This window comes from Microcaecilia unicolor, chromosome 2 (assembly GCF_901765095.1).
Source record: "Microcaecilia unicolor chromosome 2, aMicUni1.1, whole genome shotgun sequence".
In the NCBI taxonomy this organism is placed as follows: Eukaryota; Metazoa; Chordata; class Amphibia; order Gymnophiona; family Siphonopidae; genus Microcaecilia; species Microcaecilia unicolor.
In genome coordinates, this window is record NC_044032.1 from 38,159,738 (window position 1) to 38,184,027 (window position 24,290).

Below are 24,290 nucleotides of genomic sequence, written 5' to 3' on the forward strand. Positions count from 1 at the left end.
CAATTATACCGATTTCGCCGCTTTTGAGAGATCGCCGGCGTTCTCCCAATTTATGTCGGAAGATCGCCGGTGATCTCTTTCGAAAATAAGCCTGATAGTCAATAACAGCAGTTAAAGACCTGCACAGTCCATCCAGTCTGCCCAACAAGGTGGCCAGAGCTGCACCTTCCATTCCATGCAGATTACACTCCTTTAAGATTAAACACTTGTACCCACTGTGGGTAGTTAGGCAGTTGACAAGAGTGAAGGGTCAGTTGCATGAGTAGTTTTTGGTTGCTGGAGCAATTTAGTTATGGGTATGAGGACAATTTGCACTGTAGTGAGACAGTTACAGGGAGTTTATTTTTTAGGGGTGGGTAAGTTGGTAGGGCCGTTGCAGGAGGGTATGTTTTGGGAATGAGACAGTTTGCAGGGTGGTGCGAAGTTGCTAGGGATAGATTTGGGGCTGAGGGGGCAGTTTGGAGGGTGGGGCAGTAGCAAGGGGTTACTAGTTTTCAGCAAGGGGGGGGGTCAATTCATGGGTTTGGAAGAGTACGCACTTGCACTTTTAAACTGCCTTACCCTGTTCTTGAACTGCTACATTTCACTCTTAAGTTTCTATGCTACAGAAGATGCTCTAAAAATGCATTAGGCCATTTCTGTTTTCTGTTTGTTTGTTTTTTTTTTTGGAAGGAGTAGACTTATTTCTCTGGAACCTTTTCTGATTTGGCCCATTTTTTTAAATCTGTTATTTTTCCCCACCATTCCAAGTTTGGATCCATTTTGTTAATTTTTTTCTTTGCTGCAAAAGCTAGAGCGCCTTGTCTCATAGAAGTGATATGCCAACTTTCATCCCATGTGGTAACATTTTTGGAGTCTTGTTTTGCCCTGAGATGGACTGAAAGACTGGCATTCTTTCCAACTTCCTTTGAGTTGAAAAGAATAACAAGGTGAAGCAGGTCTGTAGAACAAGCATGATTTTCTTAACAGCAATCTGTCCCCTTTCCCGAGTTCAAAGTTACATTTTGAGAACCTTTACTTTCTTTTAAAGACAGTTGGTTACAGCTTTACAAATTCTTTATGTACTGTGCTTTTTGAGATGCTGTTAATAATGTGTCCATTGCAGCTGATGTGCTTTGATGCCAACAAACGCAACAGGACTCCTGAGTCCAAGTTATAAAAGATAATTATACAGGTGGCGCATCATTCCTTTCCAGATCACTAACAAACATTTGAATGTGAATTCCATGCTCAATTGAGAAAGAAAATTGGAGCTAGGTGCATGCCAGCATGTGTTTTAAGCAAGTGTAGATTTATATGAAGGTATGATAATGAATGAGCATGGAAATAATACCAAGAAAAGATTTTCTCTCAGTCAGGCAAGCAGCAAACGATGAGATGTCTATGGATTGCATTTTTCTTCACTTTATTATTTATTTATTGCATTTGCATCCCACATTTCCCCACCTCTTTGCAGGCTCAATGTGGCTTACAATACACCATGAATGGTGGAAATATATAAGAAAATAGACATTTAGTATTACATAAGGATCTTGGGTGGCATGATAATGATAAAACATGACAATAGTGTAGCAAGGAAATATTGTGATACAGTTCTGGATATATGTGTAGGAGTTCGTATTTGTTGATCTTTGTGGTATGCCTTGTTAAAGAGATGGATCTTCAGTAGTTTGCGGAAGCTAGTTAGTTCATAGATCGTTTTTAAGCTGCGCGGCAGCGCGTTCCAGAATTGTGTGCTCATATGTGATGGCTTACTTCAAAAGACTCTCAAAGAGAGGTACAGTACATTATAATAGTTGTGGCTCCTTTTCTTGGTCTTTGTGTTCCTAAAAGGTTAAAGGAGACAGGGTGGCAGTTGCTTTCACCCTTATCTGTTCAGGATTGAGTCCTTTCCTTACGGCTGAAAATGAAATAGTGCAGAGTATATTAACATCAGATTGAGGGGAGAATGGGATGAAAAGAAAGCTGAAGCATTTCATTTAACAGTCTCACCTCTTGTAAATTATAATCAATTTAAGATAATCAGTGATTTTCTTGGGTTAGGGGAAGGGTTGTATATCTATGAGCCTGTCTTTCAGGAGAAGAGGTTTTCTGGGAGAAAAATGTGGACAGTTTTCTTTCCTCTCTCCCCCCCCCCCCCCCCTCCCCAGTTTTAATTTTCTTTAAGCAAAATCAGCACATCACCATGACATAGTATCCATACACAACTAAGGCAATTTATAATACCTAAAACAAATACAGTCGGCTTTGTTTTATAATAACTCTCCCCAACAAACTTACACCCTCAATATATACTGAAAGAAGAGAAAATGACAGCCATTGTGGTTAAAAGGTGACGTGAAAGAGGCTAATTCAGCATGGCCTTCAAAGAATGTAAAAAGAACCGAAATGAAGAAAATAAGAAGCAACATAAGCACTGGCAACTCAGATGCAAAGCATAAATAAAGAAGGCAATAAGATAATATGAAGAGAAACTTGCCGCACAGTCTAAAACTCACAGTAACAACTTTTTCAGGTACATTAGAAGCAATTTGGGACCGTTAGATCATGAAGGAGTAAAAGGGGCACTCAAGGAGGACAAGGCCATAGTGGACAGACTGAATGAATTCTTTGGTCTTTGCTGAAGAAGATGTAAGAGATTTGCTTGGACCAGAAATGGTTTTCAAGGGTGGTGATGTGGAGGAACTGAAGGAAATCTCAGTGAACCTGGAAGATGCACTGAGACAAATTGAGAAATTTAAAGAGTAGTAAATCACCTGAACCAGATGGTATGCAACCCAGGGTACTGAAAGAACTCAAACATGAAATTGTAGATCTGCTGTTAGTGATCTATAACCTGTCATTAAAATCATCCATAGTACCTGAAGATTGGAGGGTGGTTAATGTAGCAACAGTTTTTTAAAAAGGGTTCCATGGTTATCTGGGAAATTACAGACTGGTAAGCCTGACTTCAATGCTGGGCAAAATAGTGGAAACTGTTATAAACAATACCACAAGTGTAACAGGCAGGGGGAGGTAGGAGCCTGGGTCCACCTGTCTGCATTGCACTGCACACAACACTAGACTACTCCAGGGACCTGCATGCTGTTCTAATGGACCTGAGTATAACATCTGAGGCTGGCATAGAGGTTGGTAAATAATGTTTTTCATCACATTTTTTGGGGGTGGGAGGGGGTTAGTGACCACTGGGGGAATAAAGGGAGGTCATTCCTGATTCCCTCCAGTGGTCATCTGGTTACTTGGGCACCTTTTTGTTCATTATTCGTAAGGAAAACAGGTCTAGCTCAAAACGTCTTAAGTTTTAGTCCTGGACATTTTTGTTTTGTTCCATTATGGCTGAAACATGTCTAAGGCTTAGGAATATCCAATTTCGGCCCTGAACACGCCCCTGGCACTTTCCCTTGAGATTTGGTCGCACTTTTGGCGGACTTCAGAGAACAACGTCTAAAAATAGCTTTCAAAAATACTGATTTGTACGTCCAAATGCAGACTTGTGCCACTTTTTGGACATTTTTCTCTTTTGAAAATGAGGCCGTTAATATCCTAGAGATCTTAACTTATCCTTTACAGTACTTATTTTTTGGTAAAAATAAAATAGCAGTTTTTAGCTTTAATTGTATGAAGAGACAAAATTTAGTAGATCACTTAGTGCCCCGTTTACTAAGCTGCGCTAGAAGCACATGCTAACCATTAGTGTGCGCTGTGCACGTGCCCACAATATTCCTACGGGCGCCTACACAGCACGTGCTAATTTTGTGCACACGCTAAAAACGCTAGTGCACCTTAGTAAACAGAGCCCTTAATATGCAATCTTTTTGTGTCTAAATTCTGTGTCTCTAGGAAGAAAAGTTTAGTAAATCAGGCCAATGTTTGGTCTAAGAAATGTTAATGTACTATAATGATTGTTCTCCGAGGACAAGCAGGCTGCTTGTTCTCACGACTGGGGTGACGTCCGCGGCAGCCCCCACCAACCAGAAAAAAGCTTCGCGGGACGGTCGGGACGCAGGGCACGCCCACCGCGCATGCGCGGCCGTCTTCCCGCCCGTGCGCGACCGCTCCCGCCAGTTCCTTTTTTTCAGCGACTGGAGAGAGTTGTGCTTCTGCCACTCTCTCTGTTTCAGCCGCCGGATTTTTCGACCGCGTTTACGCGGATCGTCGCTTCGCTTCGGATTACCGTTCGGTTTTCCTTTTTTCTTGTCTAAAAAAAAAAAAAAAAAAAAAAGAAAATCTTTGCGCCTGCGGAGCACGCACTCCCCTTTTTCCTCGCTTCCAGCGGGGACGCCACATTGCGGCCTAGTGGTCGCTCGGTCGTTTATTTTTTCGTGGTGTGATTTTAGCCACCATTGACGACTTTGACTTCGCCGACGCGATTTTTCCGTCGATGTCCTCGAAGGTCCCGAGTGGATTTAAAAAGTGTGGTCGCTGCGGCCGGCCGATCTCGCAGACCGACACCCACGCTTGGTGCCTCCAGTGCCTCGGGCCGGAGCACAATCTCAAGTCGTGTGCTCTGTGTCTCGGTCTCCGGAAACGGACTCAGGTTGCGAGGCAAGTTCTGCGGGACCGTCTTTTTGGAACTTGCGCCGGCCCCTCGACGTCGACCTCGACGGCATCGGTATCGAAGGCCGGTTCTTCGGTACCGGTATCGATGCCCGAGACATCGGCACCGATGGCAGCGACCCCAGGAGAACAGGTCCCGTTGGCCCGCCGGTCCGCCGGTGAGAGTGGGGTTGAGAGGCCGCGTGGGCAGTCGGCCCCGGTCACTCCCTCAGCTCGTGAGCCACGGGACCGACCCCTGTCTGACCCGGTGCCTCGAGACCGAGGGGGATCGACCTCCTCCTCCTCCATGCCCTCCGGCGCCGGTGACGTGCATCGAAAAAAGGATAAGAAGCGTCGTCACCGGACGCCCTCGGTGCATCCCGAAGAGGAGTCGACGCCGAAGCGTCATCGTCGAGAGGAGAGGTCTCCGTCGGTTGTGGAGGTACCGACGCGTCGGGGTTCCGGCACCTCGGTGCCGTCTCCTGGCTCCCAGCAGCTTCCGGCACCGACACCCTTACCGGCCCCACCGCCTTTCCCGGCAGCGGGCCTGGACGAGTGCCTCAGAGCCATCCTTCCGGGGATCCTGGAAGGGCTGATGCGCCAGGCTGTGCCGGCGCCGGGGGTGCTTGCGCCCTCGGCGCCGATGACTGTGGCGCCGGTGAGCTCTAGCCCGGCGCCGGGGCTGTCGACACCGCCGCCGCTTGCGGTGCCGGTCTCGACTGCCACGCAGGTGGAGTCCCCGTCGACGTCGATGGAGGGAGCTCCGTCCCCGCCGGCGCGGGAGCCCACCGCTCGACGACACCGAGACCTCGGTGCCTCGACGTCGAGCCGGGCCCGGTACAGGACTCAGCTACATGAGCTAATGTCCGATACCGAGGATGAGGACTCGTGGGGGGAAGAGGAGGACCCTAGATATTTCTCCTCAGAGGAGTCTACGGGCCTTCCCTCGGACCCCACGCCTTCACCGGAGAGGAAGCTCTCACCTCCTGAGAGTCTCTCCTTTGCCTCTTTTGTGCGGGATATGTCTATCAGCATTCCCTTCCCCGTGGTCTCTGTGGAAGAGCCGAGGGCCGAGATGCTCGAGGTCCTCGACTATCCATCACCACCTAGAGAGTCCTCCACGGTGCCGCTGCACAATGTCCTGAAGGAGACACTGCTTCGGAACTGGGTGCGACCATTAACTAACCCCACCATTCCCAAGAAAGCAGAGTCCCAGTACAGGATCCACTCTGACCCAGAGCTCATGCGGCCCCAATTGCCCCATGACTCGGCGGTCGTGGATTCTGCTCTCAAGAGGGCACGGAGTTCGAGGGATACCGCCTCGGCGCCCCCGGGGCGGGAGTCTCGCACTCTGGACTCGTTTGGGAGGAAGGCCTACCAATCCTCCATGCTCGTGACCCGCATCCAGTCATACCTGCTCTATATGAGCATTCACATGCGGACCTATGTGCAACAACTGGCGGACCTGGTCGAGAAGCTCCCGCCGGAGCAGTCCAGGCCTTATCAGGAGGTGGTCAGGCAGCTGAAGGCGTGCAGAAAGTTCCTGTCCAGGGGTATTTTTGACACCTGTGACGTGGCATCTCGTGCTGCGGCCCAAGGTATAGTGATGCGCAGGCTCTCATGGCTGCGTGCCTCTGACCTGGACAACCGCACCCAGCAGAGACTGGCTGACGTCCCTTGCCGGGGGGATAACATTTTTGGTGAGAAGGTCGAGCAGATGGTGGACCAACTGCATCAGCGGGAAACCGCTCTCGACAAGCTCTCCCACCGGGCGCCTTCAGCATCCACCTCAGCAGGTGGACGTTTTTCCCGGGCCCGGCAGGCTGCACCCTATTCTTTTGCAAAGCGTAGGTACAACCAGCCGGCCCGAAGGCCTCGTCAGGCACAGGGACAGCCCCAGCGCGCTCGTTCCCGTCAACAGCGTGCGCCTAAGCAGCCCCCTGCGCCTCCACAGCAAAAGCCAGGGACGGGCTTTTGACTGGATCCACGGGAACATAGCCGCCCTACAAGTGTCCGTACCGGACGATCTGCCGGTCGGGGGGAGGTTAAAATTTTTTCACCAAAGGTGGCCTCTCATAACCTCCGACCAGTGGGTTCTCCAAATAGTGCGGTGCGGATACGCCCTGAATTTGGCCTCCCTGCCTCCAAATTGTCCTCCGTGAGCTCAATCCTTCAGCTCCCATCACAAGCAGGTACTTGCAGAGGAACTCTCCGCCCTTCTCAGCGCCAATGCGGTCGAGCCCGTACCACCCGGGCAGGAAGGGCAGGGATTCTATTCCAGGTACTTCCTTGTGGAAAAGAAAACAGGGGGGATGCGTCCCATCCTAGACCTGAGAGGCCTGAACAAATTCCTGGTCAAAGAAAAGTTCAGGATGCTTTCCTTGGGCACCCTTCTGCCAATGATTCAGAAAAACGATTGGCTATGTTCCCTGGATTTAAAGGATGCATATACTCACATCCCGATACTGCCAGCTCACAGACAGTATCTCAGATTCCGCCTGGGCGCACGGCACTTTCAGTATTGTGTGCTGCCCTTTGGGCTCGCCTCCGCCCCACGAGTGTTTACGAAGTGCCTCGTGGTGGTGGCGGCGTACCTACGCAGGCTGGGAGTGCACGTGTTCCCATATCTCGACGATTGGCTGGTCAAGAACACCTCGGAGGCAGGAGCCCTCCGGTCCATGCAGTGCACTATTCAACTTCTGGAGCTGCTGGGGTTTGTGATAAATTACCCAAAGTCCCATCTCCAGCCATCCCAGTCTCTGGAATTCATAGGAGCGCTGCTGAATACCCAGACGGCTCAGGCCTACCTTCCCGAAGCGCGGGCCACCAATCTCCTGGCCCTGGCTTCGCAGACCAGAGCGTCTCAGCAGGTCACAGCTCGGCAGATGTTGAGACTTCTGGGTCATATGGCCTCCACAGTTCATGTGACTCCCATGGCTCGTCTTCACATGAGATCTGCTCAATGGACCCTAGCTTCCCAGTGGTTCCAAGCCACCGGGAATCTAGAAGATGCCATCCGCCTCTCCACCAGTTGCCGCACTTCACTGCTCTGGTGGACCATCCGGACCAATTTGACCCTGGGACGTCCATTCCAAATTCCGCAGCCTTCGAAAGTGCTGACGACGGATGCATCTCGCCTGGGGTGGGGAGCTCACGTCGATGGGCTTCACACCCAGGGTCTGTGGTCCCTCCAGGAAAAGGATCTACAGATCAACCTCCTGGAGCTCCGAGCGATCTGGAACGCACTGAAGGCTTTCAGAGATCGGCTGTCCTACCAAATTATCCAAATTCGGACAGACAATCAGGTTGCAATGTATTACGTCAACAAGCAGGGGGGCACCGGATCTCGCCCCCTGTGTCAGGAAGCCGTCGGGATGTGGCGCTGGGCGTGCAGGTTCGGCATGCTCCTTCAAGCCACATACCTGGCAGGCGTAAACAACAGTCTGGCCGACAGACTGAGCAGAGTCATGCAACCGCACGAGTGGTCGCTCCATTCCAGAGTGGTACGCAAGATCTCCCGAGCGTGGGGCACCCCCTCGGTGGATCTTTTCGCCTCTCAGACCAACCACAAGCTGCCTCTGTTCTGTTCCAGACTTCAGACACACGGCAGGCTAGCGTCAGATGCCTTTCTCCTTCATTGGGGGACCGGCCTCATGTATGCTTATCCTCCCATACCTTTGGTGGGGAAGACCTTACTGAAGCTCAAGCAAGACCGCGGCACCATGATTCTGATAGCGCCCTTTTGGCCCCGTCAGATCTGGTTCCCTCTTCTTCTGGAGTTGTCCTCAGAAGAACCGTGGAGATTGGAGTGTTTTCCGACTCTCATTTCGCAGAACGACGGAGCGTTGCTGCACCCCAACCTTCAATCCCTGGCTCTCACGGCCTGGATGTTGAGGGCGTAGACTTCGCTGCGTTGGGTCTGTCTGAGGGTGTCTCCCGGGTCTTGCTTGCCTCTAGGAAGGATTCCACTAAAAAGAGTTACTTTTTCAAGTGGAGGAGGTTTGTCGTTTGGTGTGAGAGCAAGGCCCTAGAACCTCGCTCTTGCCCTGCACAGAACCTGCTTGAATACCTTCTGCACTTATCAGAGTCTGGCCTCAAGACCAACTCAGTAAGGAATCACCTTAGTGCGATTAGTGCTTACCATTATCGTGTGGAAGGTAAAGCCATCTCTGGAGAGCCTTTAGTCGTTCGATTCATGAGAGGCTTGCTTTTGTCAAAGCCCCCTATCAAGCCTCCTACTGTGTCATGGGATCTCAACGTCGTCCTCACCCAGCTGATGAAACCTCCTTTTGAGCCACTGAATACCTGCCATCTGAAGTACTTGACCTGGAAGGTCATTTTCTTGGTGGCAGTTACTTCAGCTCGTAGGGTCAGTGAGCTTCAAGCCCTAGTAGCTCATGCTCCATATACCAAATTTCATCACAACAGAGTAGTGCTCCGCACCCACCCAAAGTTCCTGCCGAAGGTGGTGTCGGAGTTCCATCTTAACCAGTCAATTGTCTTGCCAACATTCTTCCCCAGGCCGCATACCCGCCCTGCTGAACGTCAGTTGCACACATTGGACTGCAAGAGAGCATTGGCCTTCTACTTGGAGCGGACACAGCCCAACAGACAGTCCGCCCAATTGTTTATTTCTTTCGACCCTAACAGGCTAGGGGTCGCTGTCGGGAAACGCACCATCTCCAATTGGCTAGCAGATTGCATTTCCTTCACTTACGCCCAGGCTGGGCTGACTCTTGAGGGTCATGTCACGGCTCATAGTGTCAGAGCCATGGCAGCGTCGGTGGCCCACTTGAAGTCAGCCACTATTGAAGAGATCTGCAAGGCTGCGACGTGGTCATCTGTCCACACATTCACATCTCATTACTGCCTCCAGCAGGATACCCGACGCGACAGTCGGTTCGGGCAGTCGGTGCTGCAGAATCTGTTTGGGGTGTAAATCCAACTCCACCCTCCAGGACCCGAATTTATTCTGGTCAGGCTGCACTCTCAGTTAGTTGTTCTTCGTAGGTCAATTTCTGTTGTTCCCTCGCCTTTGCGAGGTTCAATTGACCTGGGTTCTTGTTTTGAGTGAGCCTGAGAGCTAGGGATACCCCAGTCGTGAGAACAAGCAGCCTGCTTGTCCTCGGAGAAAGGGTATGATACATACCTGTAGCAGTTGTTCTCCGAGGACAGCAGGCTGATTGTTCTCACCTACCCTCCCTCCTCCCCTTTGGAGTTGTGTGTTTCATCTTTTGCTAGTTATTCAACTGGCGGGAGCGGTCGCGCACGGGCGGGAAGACGGCCGCGCATGCGCGGTGGGCGTGCCCTGCGTCCCGACCGTCCCGCGAAGCTTTTTTCCGGTTGGTGGGGGCTGCCGCGGACGTCACCCCAGTCGTGAGAACAATCAGCCTGCTGTCCTCGGAGAACAACTGCTACAGGTATGTATCATACCCTATACAGAGCTATAGGATTATGATATGCTTGTTTTTACTATTGGTGAAATTTTATCTACCACAAATATCAACTAATTGTCAAATCAGATCAATTTACATATAGACATCAAACATATAAATTGCGAGTGACCGTGCTCACCCGCAAATGCGCAGTAGAGACTTTCCCTCTCTGTCCCTCCCCCGCGTCAATACGTGATGACGGGGGCGGGACAGAGAGGGAAACCGCGAAGGGGAGGGAGGGAGGGAACCGCCGAGGTCGCTACCGCTCCCCCCCAAACGGAGTCGCCGCCGCCGCCGCCCCCCCTCCACCTGACTCGGGCCCTCTCTTCGCAATTCAACTTACAGCGCCGAAAACGCAGCAGGCAGATCAGCTGAGCTGCCGTCGGCCTTCCTTCCCTGCCTCTCAGGCAGAGAAGGAAGGCCAACGGCAGCTCAGCTGATCTGCCTGCTGCGGTTTCGGCGCTGTAAGTTGAATCGCGAAGAGAGGGCCCGGGCCGGCGACTCCGGGGGGGGGGGGGGAACGGTGGCGGCGACCTCGGGGGGGGGGGGGGGCGGTGGCGACCTGGCGAGGAGGGTAGTTGGAAATCTCGCCCGTTTTAACGGGCATAAAGGCTAGTTTATAATAAACATTAAAGTGAGTAGAGAAGGGGATGGGATTTGGTATACACCTTTCTGTGGATACAAAGCAATTTACTAATTTTGTAGCTACATCAATGACAGTAAAAAGCATATAAAACGAAAAGAACAAATAACAGACAATCTAGTTTACCATTGTTCATTCCCTGGCTCTATGCCGATTACTCTGATTCCAAGAGTATTTATTAAGCTGCAAAAACAGCATATTGGTAAAAGCTAAAGAGGCTAGGGCTCTTCAACTTGGAAAAAAGATGACTGAGGGGGGTTATGATTAAGGTCTACACAATCCTGAGTGGTGCAGAGCGGGTGGAGGTAAAATGATTTTTGACTCATTCAAAAAGTACAAAGACCAGGGGACACTCAATAAAATTACATGGGGCGCACCCACTGAGAACTTATATCACACGGCAGTTAAGTACTCCCTTTTACAGAGGGGTAGTTAGCCAAGCATAACGTATAGGCTTCACAGACTGAGGTTTTGGGCTTGTGAGGATACTCGCCAGTTGTTTTCACTTATATAAGAAAAATATCTTTTGAAGTGACGGCTGAGCTTCTCGGTTCAAGCTAAGTAATATATGCTACAGTTGAGTATCTAAAGCCCTATCCTCAGTAAGTGAGTTATTTGTGAGAGAATTATACTTGTGAATGTGAATGGGATATCCCATCTGCAAATATCCAGTGTATCGTTAATCACAACATGGAAATATTTTTAAACCAGATAGAGGACATATTTTTTCACTTGAATAGTTAAGCTCTGAAACTTGTTGTCGGAGGATGTGGTAGCGGTGGTTAGCGTACCTGGAAAAGTCCATCATCTGTTATTAAGATGGACATGGAAGAAGCCACTCCTTGCCCTGGGATTGGTAGCATGGAATGTTTCTACTAATTGGGTTTCTGCCAGGTACTTGTGACCTGGATTGGCCACTGCTGGGAGCAGGATACTGGGCTACATGGATATTTGGTCTGACCCAGTATGGCTATTCCTATGTTCTTATGCCATTTTTCCTGTTCCTGCCTCACTGAAGTTTTGCCTTCTAGATTATGCATATCAGCTTTATCTGTTTATATTGCATCTTTCTATGTTTCTTGGCACTTATCTGCTGTAATAGAAAATGACATATGAAGCCCCATTTTAGACAGAATGCAGAAATAGGAATTGAGACATGTCAGTTTCGAGTATTATTTTGGAAAAAAAGGATCTAAAATACATTCAGTGGGAGCATCCATTTCACAGGTGCCAATGTCTAAAATATCAATGGAGGCAACACAGTGACATAGATGTCTGAGTATTGGGGATTTACTTGTCTGCTTTAGTATTTCAGAACATACACATGTAAGTGCCGACGTATACAAGCCTATGTGCACCATTTTAGAAACCTACACATCTATGTGCTTTCAATTAAAAAATAGAGCCTACAATCATGCAGCAGAATTGAATTTTTTTTGGGGGGGGGAGGGGAGGGAGGGGTGAACAGAGAGGTAAGGGGGCAACCTCCCCTACACTCTCCTGTATAGCCTTGCCCAAGATAAGCACTTAAAAAAAAAAACAGGCAGCTGTAAAACTGACATTCAGAATGGTAAGCATAGATATGCATTCCCCTTCTTAAATGGGGGAATATATGTGCATATTTTGGCTCCCCCTAGTCCTGCCCTAAGCACGCTCAAGCCCTGCATGCATGTATTTGCGATTTGCACATGTACATCTGGGCTTTCTAAAATTGGAGTTTCTACATTTATTTGTAGAGGAGTGTGGTAGCCGTGTTAGTCCACTCTTAAGGTTATCAATAGAAATCAAACAAAATAAAACATGGAAAAGAAAATAAGATGATACCTTTTTTATTGGACATAACTTAATACATTTCTTGATTAGCTTTCGAAGGTTGCCCTTCTTCGTCAGATCGGAAATAAGCAAATGTGCTTGCTGACAGTGTATATAATGTATATTTGCTTATTTCCGATCTGACGAAGAAGGGCAACCTTCGAAAGCTAATCAAGAAATGTATTAAGTTATGTCCAATAAAAAAAGGTATCATCTTATTTTCTTTTCCACGTTTTATTTTGTTTGATTTCTATTGATATACATTTATTTGGTATGCATGTGTAAATAACTGGTATTTACATGAGCAAATCATGAGTAAGCTTTCTCAGATAACCACCATGGGTTACCACTTAGACTAGTTGTTCAATGTCTGATTCTCCTATTAGCATGCCTTTTAACCTTGAGCAATTCACTTTTGGCCGTATGTATAATTATATTTAAAAACAAAACAAAAACAAAGGATTTGCTAATCTGCACTATATGGTGAACTGTGTACAGTGTTTTGCTTCAGTAATTCAGTATTTCAGGTCGTTATTCTGGGTCCGCCATGTTGAAAAAGGGCCGGCAATGTCATATTGAGCTAATACTACTTTTTGGCAAATGTGGGATATAAATACCAATTAAAATACAAAAAGAGAACGTTTCATCTCCTCCCCATGGTTATTAGTAGACCTTCCTAGAGGACTATTGTTAAGGGCCAAGACTCCAACCCGCACTCCTTCAACCCAATATATAAGGTTGTCAGCTTCTCTGTTCTGATGGCCCACATTCTCCACTCTTTAATCTTTTCCAATACATACTTGAATGCCACTCCTGCTGTCTAGTGGGGGCAGGCATGCTCCTCTAGACAATCCTGCCTCAATGTCACAACCATCCCTCAATGTCTCCTAGCGATATGTCAAAATGCACTGTTATGGGTCAGGCTTCTGCTAAAACAGCTTAGTAAATAGTCCTCTTTACCTTCTGTATCCACCAAGATAGTACGCTGTTTGGTTCCTGGACTGATTTCTATTTACAATTTGTTGTACGTATATTTGAGTGCTATTTAAATGCTAATATTTTAAGTTCATTCTCAGTGGGTTCTGAAACATAAGCAGGTAGTTATCATAGTTCTCATAGTCAATGAACAGCAGAATGCTTACATAGTCTGTGTAGAGCCTGACTTTGAGGATTGTTTGTGGCTGCCTGATACACTGCAGACAGAATTCATTAACATGTTACATGCATTGATGCACACCCTTCATGAATATTTGTAATCCTTTTACATACACAAGGATCGTCCTCACATTTGTACCACTTGATGCATTTAATTCAAGGTTGTCCAAATGGAATGGAATTTATAATTGGCTATAAATATTTACAAAGCACTTAGAATTTAGTCATCTGGTTCATAAATCATCCCTAATAGTTTTTTTATAGATGAGTTTCTGAATTGACAGAAGGTAGCCAATTAATTCATTTATTTGCTGCTTTGTAAATGTTGTCTGTTTGTTCTAAAGTTATCTTTGGAAGACATACAGTACATGTCTTCCCTGGCTACCCATAGCAGCACATAAACACAATAGTTTCTGTAATTTTGGGAGAGGTGGAGAGCTGGCAGGCAGAGAAGCAACCCTCATATCCTATCTTGTTTTCCCAGCAGAACAGAATTAAGAGCCTAATGCTGTGTATGAATTTAATGTTGAGAGCAATAGGAAGCTGAACCCTGGGAGTCAACTTTTGCAGTTTCAAGATATGACAAGATTCAAAAGATATACTCTACAGAGCACTCATAATTTCCAAAGGCATTGTTTAAATTGAGCACGTTTTCAGTCACTCAGCTTCAGGCAGCACCATTTCCCTCTTTGCATTCAAATTTAATCATTGGTCCCTTCCCTTCAGCCACCTTTTATTAAATTTATGATTATGTATATTATGTTCTCTGCTTAGATATAAGAGGAATATAAATTAATTAACCTTAAACCTTTAGCCTCAGTTAACCTCCCCAAGCCATTTTTAGTTGCATCCACTTGATGAGCCTGAAATATATGTCTTATCTATCAGTGGCATGGAAAATGTTAGAAAACGTGAACATCAGCAGGGCTCATGCCATCAGGAGACCTTGGAGTTCAGCAAGATCTTCGGTCACAGATCCCTGGGAACTAAGTCAGACAAAAATTCCATTCAACTTCCAGAGGCTGGCCAGCAGCTTTAAAACCACAGTAATAGTAAAGGCAATGAGAGGAAGTTCAGCAATTAACACCTGTGGCAAGTGACACACAACTATGTGTGTGTGTGTGGGGGGGGGGGGGGGGGGAGGGATCTCCGTATCCATAACATGAAAGAGACGGAACATGGACCCATAGGATAGTAAAACAGGAACTAATTTGAGGTAGCAGCAGCATCATCTTTTATGCTTCTTCGTCAGATGTGGCAGAATAGTAGGGGGAGCTTTTGCATATTGATGTCTTGTCTCTGTTTTCTGTCAGCAAGTAGGATTGACTCAAGCACACAAATGGTTTATGTAAGCCACCAGTGCCAGGACAAAACAACTCTCCCAGAGCTTACACTATAATCAGGCTGACTGCAAGCTTTGTAGAAGATGTCATCATGAGCCCAGAAGAATTGCCTGAACTGACTCCACAATCACTTTGAAGCAGGGAAGGGACTGATTGCTCATGAGGAGTAAAGCAGGACATAGTAGGTGCAGGGGATGGCAGCTCCTTGTTGACATTTGCCTCTACCTCCCTGCACAGAGACTTCGAAAGTTCAGCTGCAAAGGAACATGGAGCCTTCAAATTGGTATAAACCTCCATGGAGTGCAGCCATCCTCAAAAATGATTTCAAAGTGGTGGAGAAGCACATGCATCTCAGTACGAATGTCACTCAAAAGCTTCTTAAAAGTGTGAGTCTACACAGTAGCTTCCTGTGCTGTGTACACCACACTGGTAAGAAAGTAGGGCTGGCCCCAACATAAGATTCATTTCACACCAGTAGCTCAGATCCAGTATAGTTGTCCTCTTCCCCAGTTGAGACAGTCATTCTCTGTACAGCAGTTGGCCATTCAGACTCAGGTGGCATCAACTCTGGTCCTAGTTACATTAGTCAGTCTTCTCCATCTGGAACAGCCTCATTGTTTCCTGAAAAAGGTGCGTAATGAATTTAAGGGCTGCTGTAAAATCTGCCATCTTCTCAATTTCAACAGCCCAGTGTAAATCCGCAGGCATTATTCTTGCATAGAACGACATTCATTCATCGTAAGATCCAGTAGTATCTATTTTGTCTGCTTCAGACTCTGAACCACGTGTTCTGAGCTTTCTCAAAACATCTCTGAAGACTGCTCCAATCTAGATTTTTCTGCAGAATCCTCATTTAGTGAAGTATTTTCGAGGAATTCCTTCTAAGTCATCTTTTTCTCCTGCTAGAAATGAATCTTCTTATGAAGACATTTCATGCCTTAGATTCTTTCAGTGTATGTTGAGAGCTTCCTTTCTGGCTCGAACAGGAAGCAGAACCATTTTTGGATGTCTTTGGGCTCTTAAAATTCATGGAGGACCCAAAAGTCGTCATTTGTGGCAGTCCTCACCAGCCACTCAGCCTGCATCATTAAAGGTGGTCTTAAGTTCAACCAGCACCTGGTATCCGTATAGTCAGGTTTCTTATTTTCACTGGTAGTTGCGTACAACAGTAAGAAAGTTGAGGAAATGAGTTTTCCAATGCGTCACCTAATAATAAGTCCAAAATTTTAGATCAGGTAGGTAAGGAATTATTTGAGGTTGCAGTGCTGTCTATCTGCATTGCAGCTCATCAACTTTATGGATTTACATTTCAGGCAGCATTCTTGATTTGATTTATTTACTTTATATACTGCTCAGCACAATCAGTATATTAAAGCAGTTTGTAACAAAAACATGCAATAAAACAAGCATTAAAAGAAAAACATTACAAATAAAGCCCACCTATTTTTTTTTTTTTTTTGCTCTGAAGCAAAATAGCCAATTAAGTCTGTCAGGGACATGACCATTAAAACACATTAATTATAACTCTGCACAAAAAGCCATGTTTTCAAAGCTTTCTGAAAAGACAAATAATTACTAAATACCATTCTGCTCACTTATTATTTTTTCTTTTGTTTGTTTTCCTGGCACAGATATTTATTGGCTGAATGAGAGCCAAGAAATATCTTCCCTTGCAGGGATGTGATACCGTGTTTCCCTGAAAATAAGACACTGCCTTATATTAATTTTTGCCCCCAAAAATGCGCTAGGTCTTATTTTCGGGGGCTGTCTTATTTTTCGGGGAAACATTGGGGTTGGCCCGCCCGCCCTCCGTCGCTCCCGGAACTAACCTTAAACGCCTCCTTTCACCTTTGCAGCAGCAGGACAGGCCACTCCTTCCTTCCGTGTCCCGCCTTGCCTGATGTAATGTCCGCGAGGGCGGGGCACGGAAGGAAGGAGAGGTCTTCCCTGCTGCTGCTTGCTGCGAAGGTGAAAGGAGGCGTTTTAAGGTTAGTTCCGGGAGCGACGGAGGGCGGGTGGAGGGGGGGGCCCGGCGACCTCGGGTGGGGGGGCGGCCCGGGGGCGGCCTTGTCCGGCTCTCGGCGGCCCTGCTTTCAAACAAAAATTTGCTAGGTCTTACTTTTGGGGCAGGCCTTATATCTAGCAATTCAGGAAAACCTCTACTAGGTCTTATTTTCGGGGGATGTCTTACTTTCGGGGAAACAGGGTACTGCTAACCTACATCTGCCAATAATGATACCCCAGCACACTCTCTTTCTCTCTCTCTTTCTGTGCCCCTTGCCCTACATTTCCAGTCTGTCTTTCAGACCCTGTCCCTCCTATATCTGTAGTCTCTGTCAAACCCTCTAACCATGTGCTGCCACTCTGTCTTCTACCTTCCTCATCCTAGAATGTCTCTCTTTCTTTTGGAACAGCTGGATGAAGAAGTTGCAATTTATCTCACACCCATAGAACTTAATTGGTCCCTGTTGACTTTGAGGTGACCGATTTTATCATATACATTACATAAATCTGTGAAGAAAACGTGTGCTTCAGTTATAATGTGTGTATTTTCCAGATATGGCTTCACTCAGGGGAGCAGTTTTTAAACAGAATTTGACTTTAAGAAAGTCAACCATCATTGTTATCTTAGACTTGCATGATGTATACTGTAAGAAGGCAATAGAAAAATAACTATATGTTCGTATTGTTCTCTGCTTTCAAGCATTTATATATTGGCTGACTTGGAAAAGTCCATCTTGTTTAATTCAGATATTCTTCCTGGTATGCATTTTGTCTTACTTTAGTTTAAGCCTATGAATATAACATTTTATTTACTGTTTTACCATTGTGCATACTAATCATTTGCGGCTCAAAGGAAGCAGCATAATAAAGAATGGAAAGTGAAATACTGTAATTTATTGATTAATCTTTTTTTGGGGGGGGCATCATTTTTTGTCAGACTATGCTTTTAAACTAGTTTTTTTTAAAATAAATTTTGCTTAAGTAAGACTGAAATACGGTCTATAAATTGTAAAGGTGCGCTGCAATAATACGGATGTACTAATAGTTAAAACGTTCTCACATTAGTACTCTCAAATACATAAATAATTCAATAATTTTGAAAATGTTGTACCTATACGTTGTTGTCATAATCCATTAAAGTTTCCCAAGTATGTAGAAAAATCTGAGGATTTTAATTTTGCTTGGTACATCTTTGTTATTCTTGTACTGTGAATGTTAATTCATATGTCCAGTGCTGTTTATCAAGATTGATGTGACTTCCAGGTTACCATTATACAGTATATCATTTAGCCAGCATTACAGCAACATCCATAAATTTAGTTTAATATTTGCCTTTTATATTTGCCTTGAATACTGCAAAAGTATAAATGGAAACATAAACCATGATGGCAGCTGAAGACAATAAGCATTGGGTAGTTTATTAAAAAGAATTGGGCTAGTGTGGGACCAGCCTTCACCTTTCACTTCAGCTGTAATAAAAAAAAAAAAGTCTACCACAGAAGTTTCCATGTTGGCAAACTAGCATGAGATAGCAGAAAATCCCCACTGAATTCTTGGCTACCAGAGGTCCTCTGTTTTCTGAGGCAGAGTAAATTAGTCACACAACTGGGTGACATCATCCGGCAGTGTCAACCCAGCTCCCTTGGTCTGTTTTTGTACGAGCACAGCGTATTCTGCTTTCACAGTGAAATTTTTTGTAAAAGCCATTGATAAAATTTTCACTTTGTATTTTACTTATTTTCGTCACGCTATTCTTTTGAATCTTTTCTTCTTCACCCTCCCTCTCCTGAAAAAAAAATGTTGCTGTGTTTTGTCACCTGTCATTTAAAAATTGAGTTTAACTTAAATGACAAACTGTTTGACGTGGTAGACACTGTTAGTGGCTTTAGAAGATGCACCTATGAGTGAAAGATGTCCAGTTGGAACACTGAGGCCGTTTGATGTGGATATTTCAAATTGCCCTCATTATTCTTAGATAGCATCTAGAATTTGGCACTGACGGCATACAAGGTGGAAGCCATGCAGTCACCTTCATTGGGTGTTCCTCTAGATGGGAATATCCAGCAAATAGCCAAGACCTGTCGCTTCTTCCTCTATAACATTAGAAAAATCCGCCCTTTCCTCTCTGAGCACACCACCCGAACTCTCATCCACTCTCTCGTTACCTCTCGCCTTGACTACTGCAACCTACTCCTCACTGGTCTCCCACTTAGCCACCTATCCCCCCTTCAGTCCGTTCAGAACTCTGCTGCACGTCTCATCTTCCGCCTGAACCGATACACTCATATCACCCCTCTCCTCAAGTCACTTCATTGGCTTCCGATCAGGTACCGCATTCAATTCAAGCTTCTGCTACTAACCTACAAATGTACTCGATCTGCAGCCCCTCCTTACCTCTCAACCCTCATCTCCCCTTACGTTCCTACCCGTAACCTCCGCTCTCAAGACAAATCCCTCCTTTCAGTACCGTTCTCCACCACCGCCAACTCCAGGCTCCGCCCTTTCTGCCTCGCCTCACCCACGCGTGGAACAAACTCCCCGAGCCCATACGCCAGGCCCCCCTCCCTGCCCATCTTCAAATTCCTGCTTAAAGCCCACCTCTTCAATGTCGCCTTCGGCACCTAACCTCTACACCTCTACCCAGGAAATCTTGACTGCCCCAACTTGACATTTCGTTCTTTAGATTGTAAGCTCCTTTGAGCAGGGACCGTCCTTCTTTGTGTATTTTGTACAGCGCTGCGTAACCCTAGTAGCGCTCTAGAAATGTTACGTAGTAGTAGTAGTAGAGAGATGCTAAAGAAATGGTTCCAGTAGTTCATAGACCTGTGACCTTCTAGCTAGTGGAAAGGGCGAAAATACACTATACTTACGAGTGAATAGGAAACTACATTGTGAAGATGGGGTAAGATGGGGTTGCATTTCATTACACTTCAGGATTGGTTCAGGGGAGTGATTGGCACTGAAAGCATCCACTATGATTTGGAGGAAGCTCTCACAACTTCAAGCTTGGTGCCATTAATAGATTTGGTGCAGACACTCCATCGATGCACTCAGGAATTGTGCCATCAAAGTTTTCAGTGCTGTTAACCATCTGAAAAGCAATGCTCATCCTTTTTTTTTAAAAATGGATAACTTCTCAACTTGGTCTGGTCTAGTGACCAATTGAATGCATCTATCTGAAGTCAGCTGCTGTCAGGAACTACCTCGGCCAAATGTTGATGCCAGGCTCACTTAGAAAATGAGTGGGACCATTAATGGTAGGGACCAGTCCTGTCTCTTCAAGATGTTTTTCCAAACATACACAAACCTTTTCAGGTCTTTGGTTTCTAGAAAACTCAGAATCCACATTCTTCCTACCTCACACCTTCTGCTCTTGCAAACTTCTGTTCAGCTAGTTCTCAACCAACAAAACAGGAACATTATTAAATTTCTTTATATCTTTCAGTGAAAGGCACTAATGTATGTATTACATATTATAAAGCTGCAGACACTGAAAAAAAGCTTTAAATGTGCATAAAACCACAAAAGCTGTGATGGCCACTTAGCCTTAGCCACCAAGAATCCTCTGTTCTCCAACATTTATGGAACGTTGTAATGTTTTTGTCTCCATCACCTTCACTAGGAGGCTGTCCTATGTATCATTCATTTATTAACATATTATTTCCTTAAAACCAAGCTTGTCTTCTGTATTTTCTCCAGACCCTTGTTTGTTGTTTACTGAATGCTTAACTGACATTGTTTAATCAGTCTAGAGAATGGAACAGTAGTAAATTGTTCTGGCATAAATATACTGTTTTTAACAATTTGCTTACACTAATGTTCCTTTGAATTTTAATGTCTTCAAGGACGGTGATGAGTCATCTCACATTTTAGCAAGTTCTGAGATTGTCAAGGTTCCAGACCCTCAAATGTCTATGGTAAGCAATATCAGCTTAAATGCAGTCATATGCCTCTTTTGATTTCCTTTCTGCCTTGATTCACATATCCATGTCATCAAAAAAGAAAAAAATCTTTCATACGCTAAGTAAATTGAATCTCAATTTTCAGGAGGGTAGGTTATTTTGTGCTCCTAAAATCTGTAATGATTTAATTTCAGTTCAAAAATCTGAATAGTACAGTACTATATGAAAACAGTTTCAGATTAGATAGTGTTTCATATGGTAGAGTTTTTATTTAATAAATGGAACAGTTTAGGATCCTTTTGCTAAGGTGCACTAATGGATTTAGCGCATGCTAAATGTGCGTTAAGTGCCATACAGCCCATGGGTATATAATTGTTCGCACAGTATTTAACGCATGCTAAATCTGTTAGCACACCATAATAAAAAGACCCCTGTGAATAGAATTTTACTATTTTCAGTGAGGTTAGAAAACCAATTCTAATGGGAACATTTTGATTTTCAGCGTTAGGCTTGTGCGAACAGTAGTCATTTTGGTGTTGTGCACATTTCAAAACAAGAAAAATGAACAGACAGTAACTACTATAAAGGCACTTTAAAGTTGAAAGTGAAGTTTGATCAACTGCATACCAGTGAACGAGACTTGCTGAGGACAATTACGCTCTCCTGCCACAATTTTGTAAAAAAATACTTTACTAGTTTTTAAAGGATTCTGTTAAATGACCCCTAGTGTGTCTCTCTTCCTGTTTATTTAAGATATTTCTCAACCATTCTATCCAATTATCCTAGGCAGTGTACAGTGAGGAACATATGTAATCATTAACACAGAAACAATACATACTAAAATGCAAACATTGTAATAGCAACTAACAATTTACAATGAGCAGCCTCCTACAACGCAACTCCAAAAGTCTGATTTTAGCTGCTTCCTAAATTGCAGAATTGTTGACACCACTTGCATTTACACTGGCAAGGTATTCCAAATCGAAACGCCAACAATTTGAAGCATTGCACGCTGACTAGCCTCAAGCCTGACATGCTTAAATGATGAAATATCTAATAAGCACGTATAAATAGAACATAAATTATGAGAAGTTTAATAAAAGCTAAAAGAAGAAGCCGGTGAAGGAGGGGTATCAGTCCTCAAGGCATTAAAAATCAAAGTCAAAGCCTTGCACCTGATCCGCCAGTACACTGGAAGCCAGTGCAAATTCTTCAAAGACCGAGAGATATAGTCAAAAGTTGACAAACTAGCCAAGAGTCTGGTGGCAGAATTTTGTATAATTTGCAAGGAATGAATCATTGACTGTGACAAGATCATGGACCATATCTACGTCTCCCAGAAATCACAGAAATAGCATTCATTTTCCCTAAGGAAAGAAAAAAGATAACTATAGAAACAGATATTGCCTAAATTTCATCTGTAATACTATTATTTTGACAGGGGCGGGGAGCATCTTGAGTTTGGAAACAAACGTGCCTATCGTGCTTAATCTGTTGCACAAAATCTAATGAAAGTACATCACTTGTTCATATTTTGTTACTTGTGACTTTTGTTTTCCTGTTGACCTTTAGGAGAATCTAGTAGAAAGCAAACATCACAAACTGGCTCGTAGCTTAAGAAGTGGGCCATCTGATCACGATCTTAAACCTAATGCTGCTACCCGAGATCAACTCAATGTAAGTTTTCATTCAGTTTTTATTTATTTTGATAATTGCTGGATTAATCTTGTTGTTCTGCGCGTGTGTTCTATACATATATAGTGTCATCCTTGGAAAATAAAGAGAAATAGAATATTTCAGCAGTATAAAGACTGTAGGAGTCATACATGCTACTCAAATTATTCCTGAGGCCTACCAAAATCCCCGGTTTCTCTGGTTTTGCTGTCATTTGCAATTAAGAAACGTATTTATGCTAGGCATTTTTTAAATCGTTTTACTGTTTCTCCTTTTATCAGCAAACCTAGAAGGTTGTTCTGTGCATCCACAATCCTCCCTGTGAAGATTTTCTGTTACTTCTGAGACTGCCCTTTTCATGCCTTTCTTTTTTCTATTCATTATTTCTAACTTTGAGGTCTTTGAATGTCTGTCATATCGTTTTTTCCCCATCTCAAAGGGTGTACATACGTTGGATCACTTTCAGGCTTATTTTCGAAAGAGAAGGGCGCCCATCTTTCGACACAAATCGCAAGATGGGTGTCCTTCTCCCAGGGTCGCCCAAATCGGCATAATCGAAAGCAGATTTTGAGCGTCCTCAACTGCTTTCCATTGCGTGGACGACCAAAGTTCACAGGGGCGTGTTGGAGGTGTAGCGAAGGCAAGACTGGGGCATGCTTAACACATGGGCGTCCTCGGCTGATAATGGAAAAAAGAAGGGCGTCCCTGACGAGCATTTGGCCGACTTTACTTGGTCCATTTTTTCTTGCGACCAAGCCTCAAAAATGTGCGTGAACTGACCAGATCACCACCGGAGGGAATCGGGGATGACCTCCCTTTATTCCTCCAGTGGTCCCTAACCCCCTCCCACCCTCAAAAAAGAAACTTTAAAAATATTTGTTGCCAGCCTCAAATGTCATACCCAGCTCCCTGACAGCAGTATGTAGGTCCCTGGAGCAGTTTTAGTGGGTGCAGTGCACTTCAGGCAGGCGGACCCAGGCCCATCCCCCCCTACCTGTTACACTTGTGGTGGTAAATGTGAGCCCTTCAAAACCCACCACAAACCCACTGTACCCACATGTAGGTGCCCCCTTCATCCCTAAGGGCTATGGTAGTGGTGTACAGTTGAGGGGAGTGGGATTTTTTTTTTTTTTTTGGGGGGGGGGGTTGGGGGGCTCAGCACCCAAGGTAAGTGAGCTATGCACCTTGGAGCAATTTGTGAAGTCCACTGCAGTGCCCCCTAGGGAGCTTGGTTGGTGTCCTGGCATGTGAGGGGGGAACCAGTGCACTAGGAACGCTGGCTCCTCCCACGACCAAGATTTGGTCGTTTCTGAGATGGTTTTCCTTTGTTTCCATTATCGCTGAAAACCGGGGACGACCATCTCTAAGGTCGACCTAAATGTTGAGATTTGGGCGTCGCTGACCCTATTATCGAAACGAAAGATGGCCGCCCATCTTGTTTCGATAATACGGGTTTCCCTGCCCCTTTGCGAGGACGCCCTCAGGAAAACTTGGGCGCCCCGTTCAATTATGCACCTCTTTGTCACCCTGTTTTGCAACCTTGAGATTATCAGATTTAGGGCTCCTTTTAGAAAGCTGCACTAGTAATTAGTGGCCCACTGAATGTGAAGAGGCCCATCCTATTTCCATGGATTTCTTCACGTTCAGCGTGCCACTAATCAGTAGTGGCACTTTGTAAAAGAAGCCTTTAGTCAGTTCTGAGTCTCTTTCCTGATTGGTGCATATTAGTATCTCATTCACAGTCACATACTCCCCCTTGGACTTCATCCCAAATGAATGACTCTGA

The 24,290-nt window shown here is 45.3% G+C and overlaps 1 protein-coding gene across 1 annotated transcript in view; it reads left to right on the forward strand.

Annotated features, from left to right (window-relative positions):
- PIK3C3 (phosphatidylinositol 3-kinase catalytic subunit type 3) overlaps nt 1-24,290 on the forward strand; it is a 333,547-nt gene that overhangs the window by 85,006 nt on the left and 224,251 nt on the right. Inside the window, exons 7-8 of the mRNA XM_030192881.1 lie at nt 20,774-20,845; nt 22,403-22,507. Of these exons, the coding sequence (XP_030048741.1) occupies nt 20,774-20,845; nt 22,403-22,507 (177 nt within the window). The remainder of the gene's footprint in view (nt 1-20,773; nt 20,846-22,402; nt 22,508-24,290) is intronic.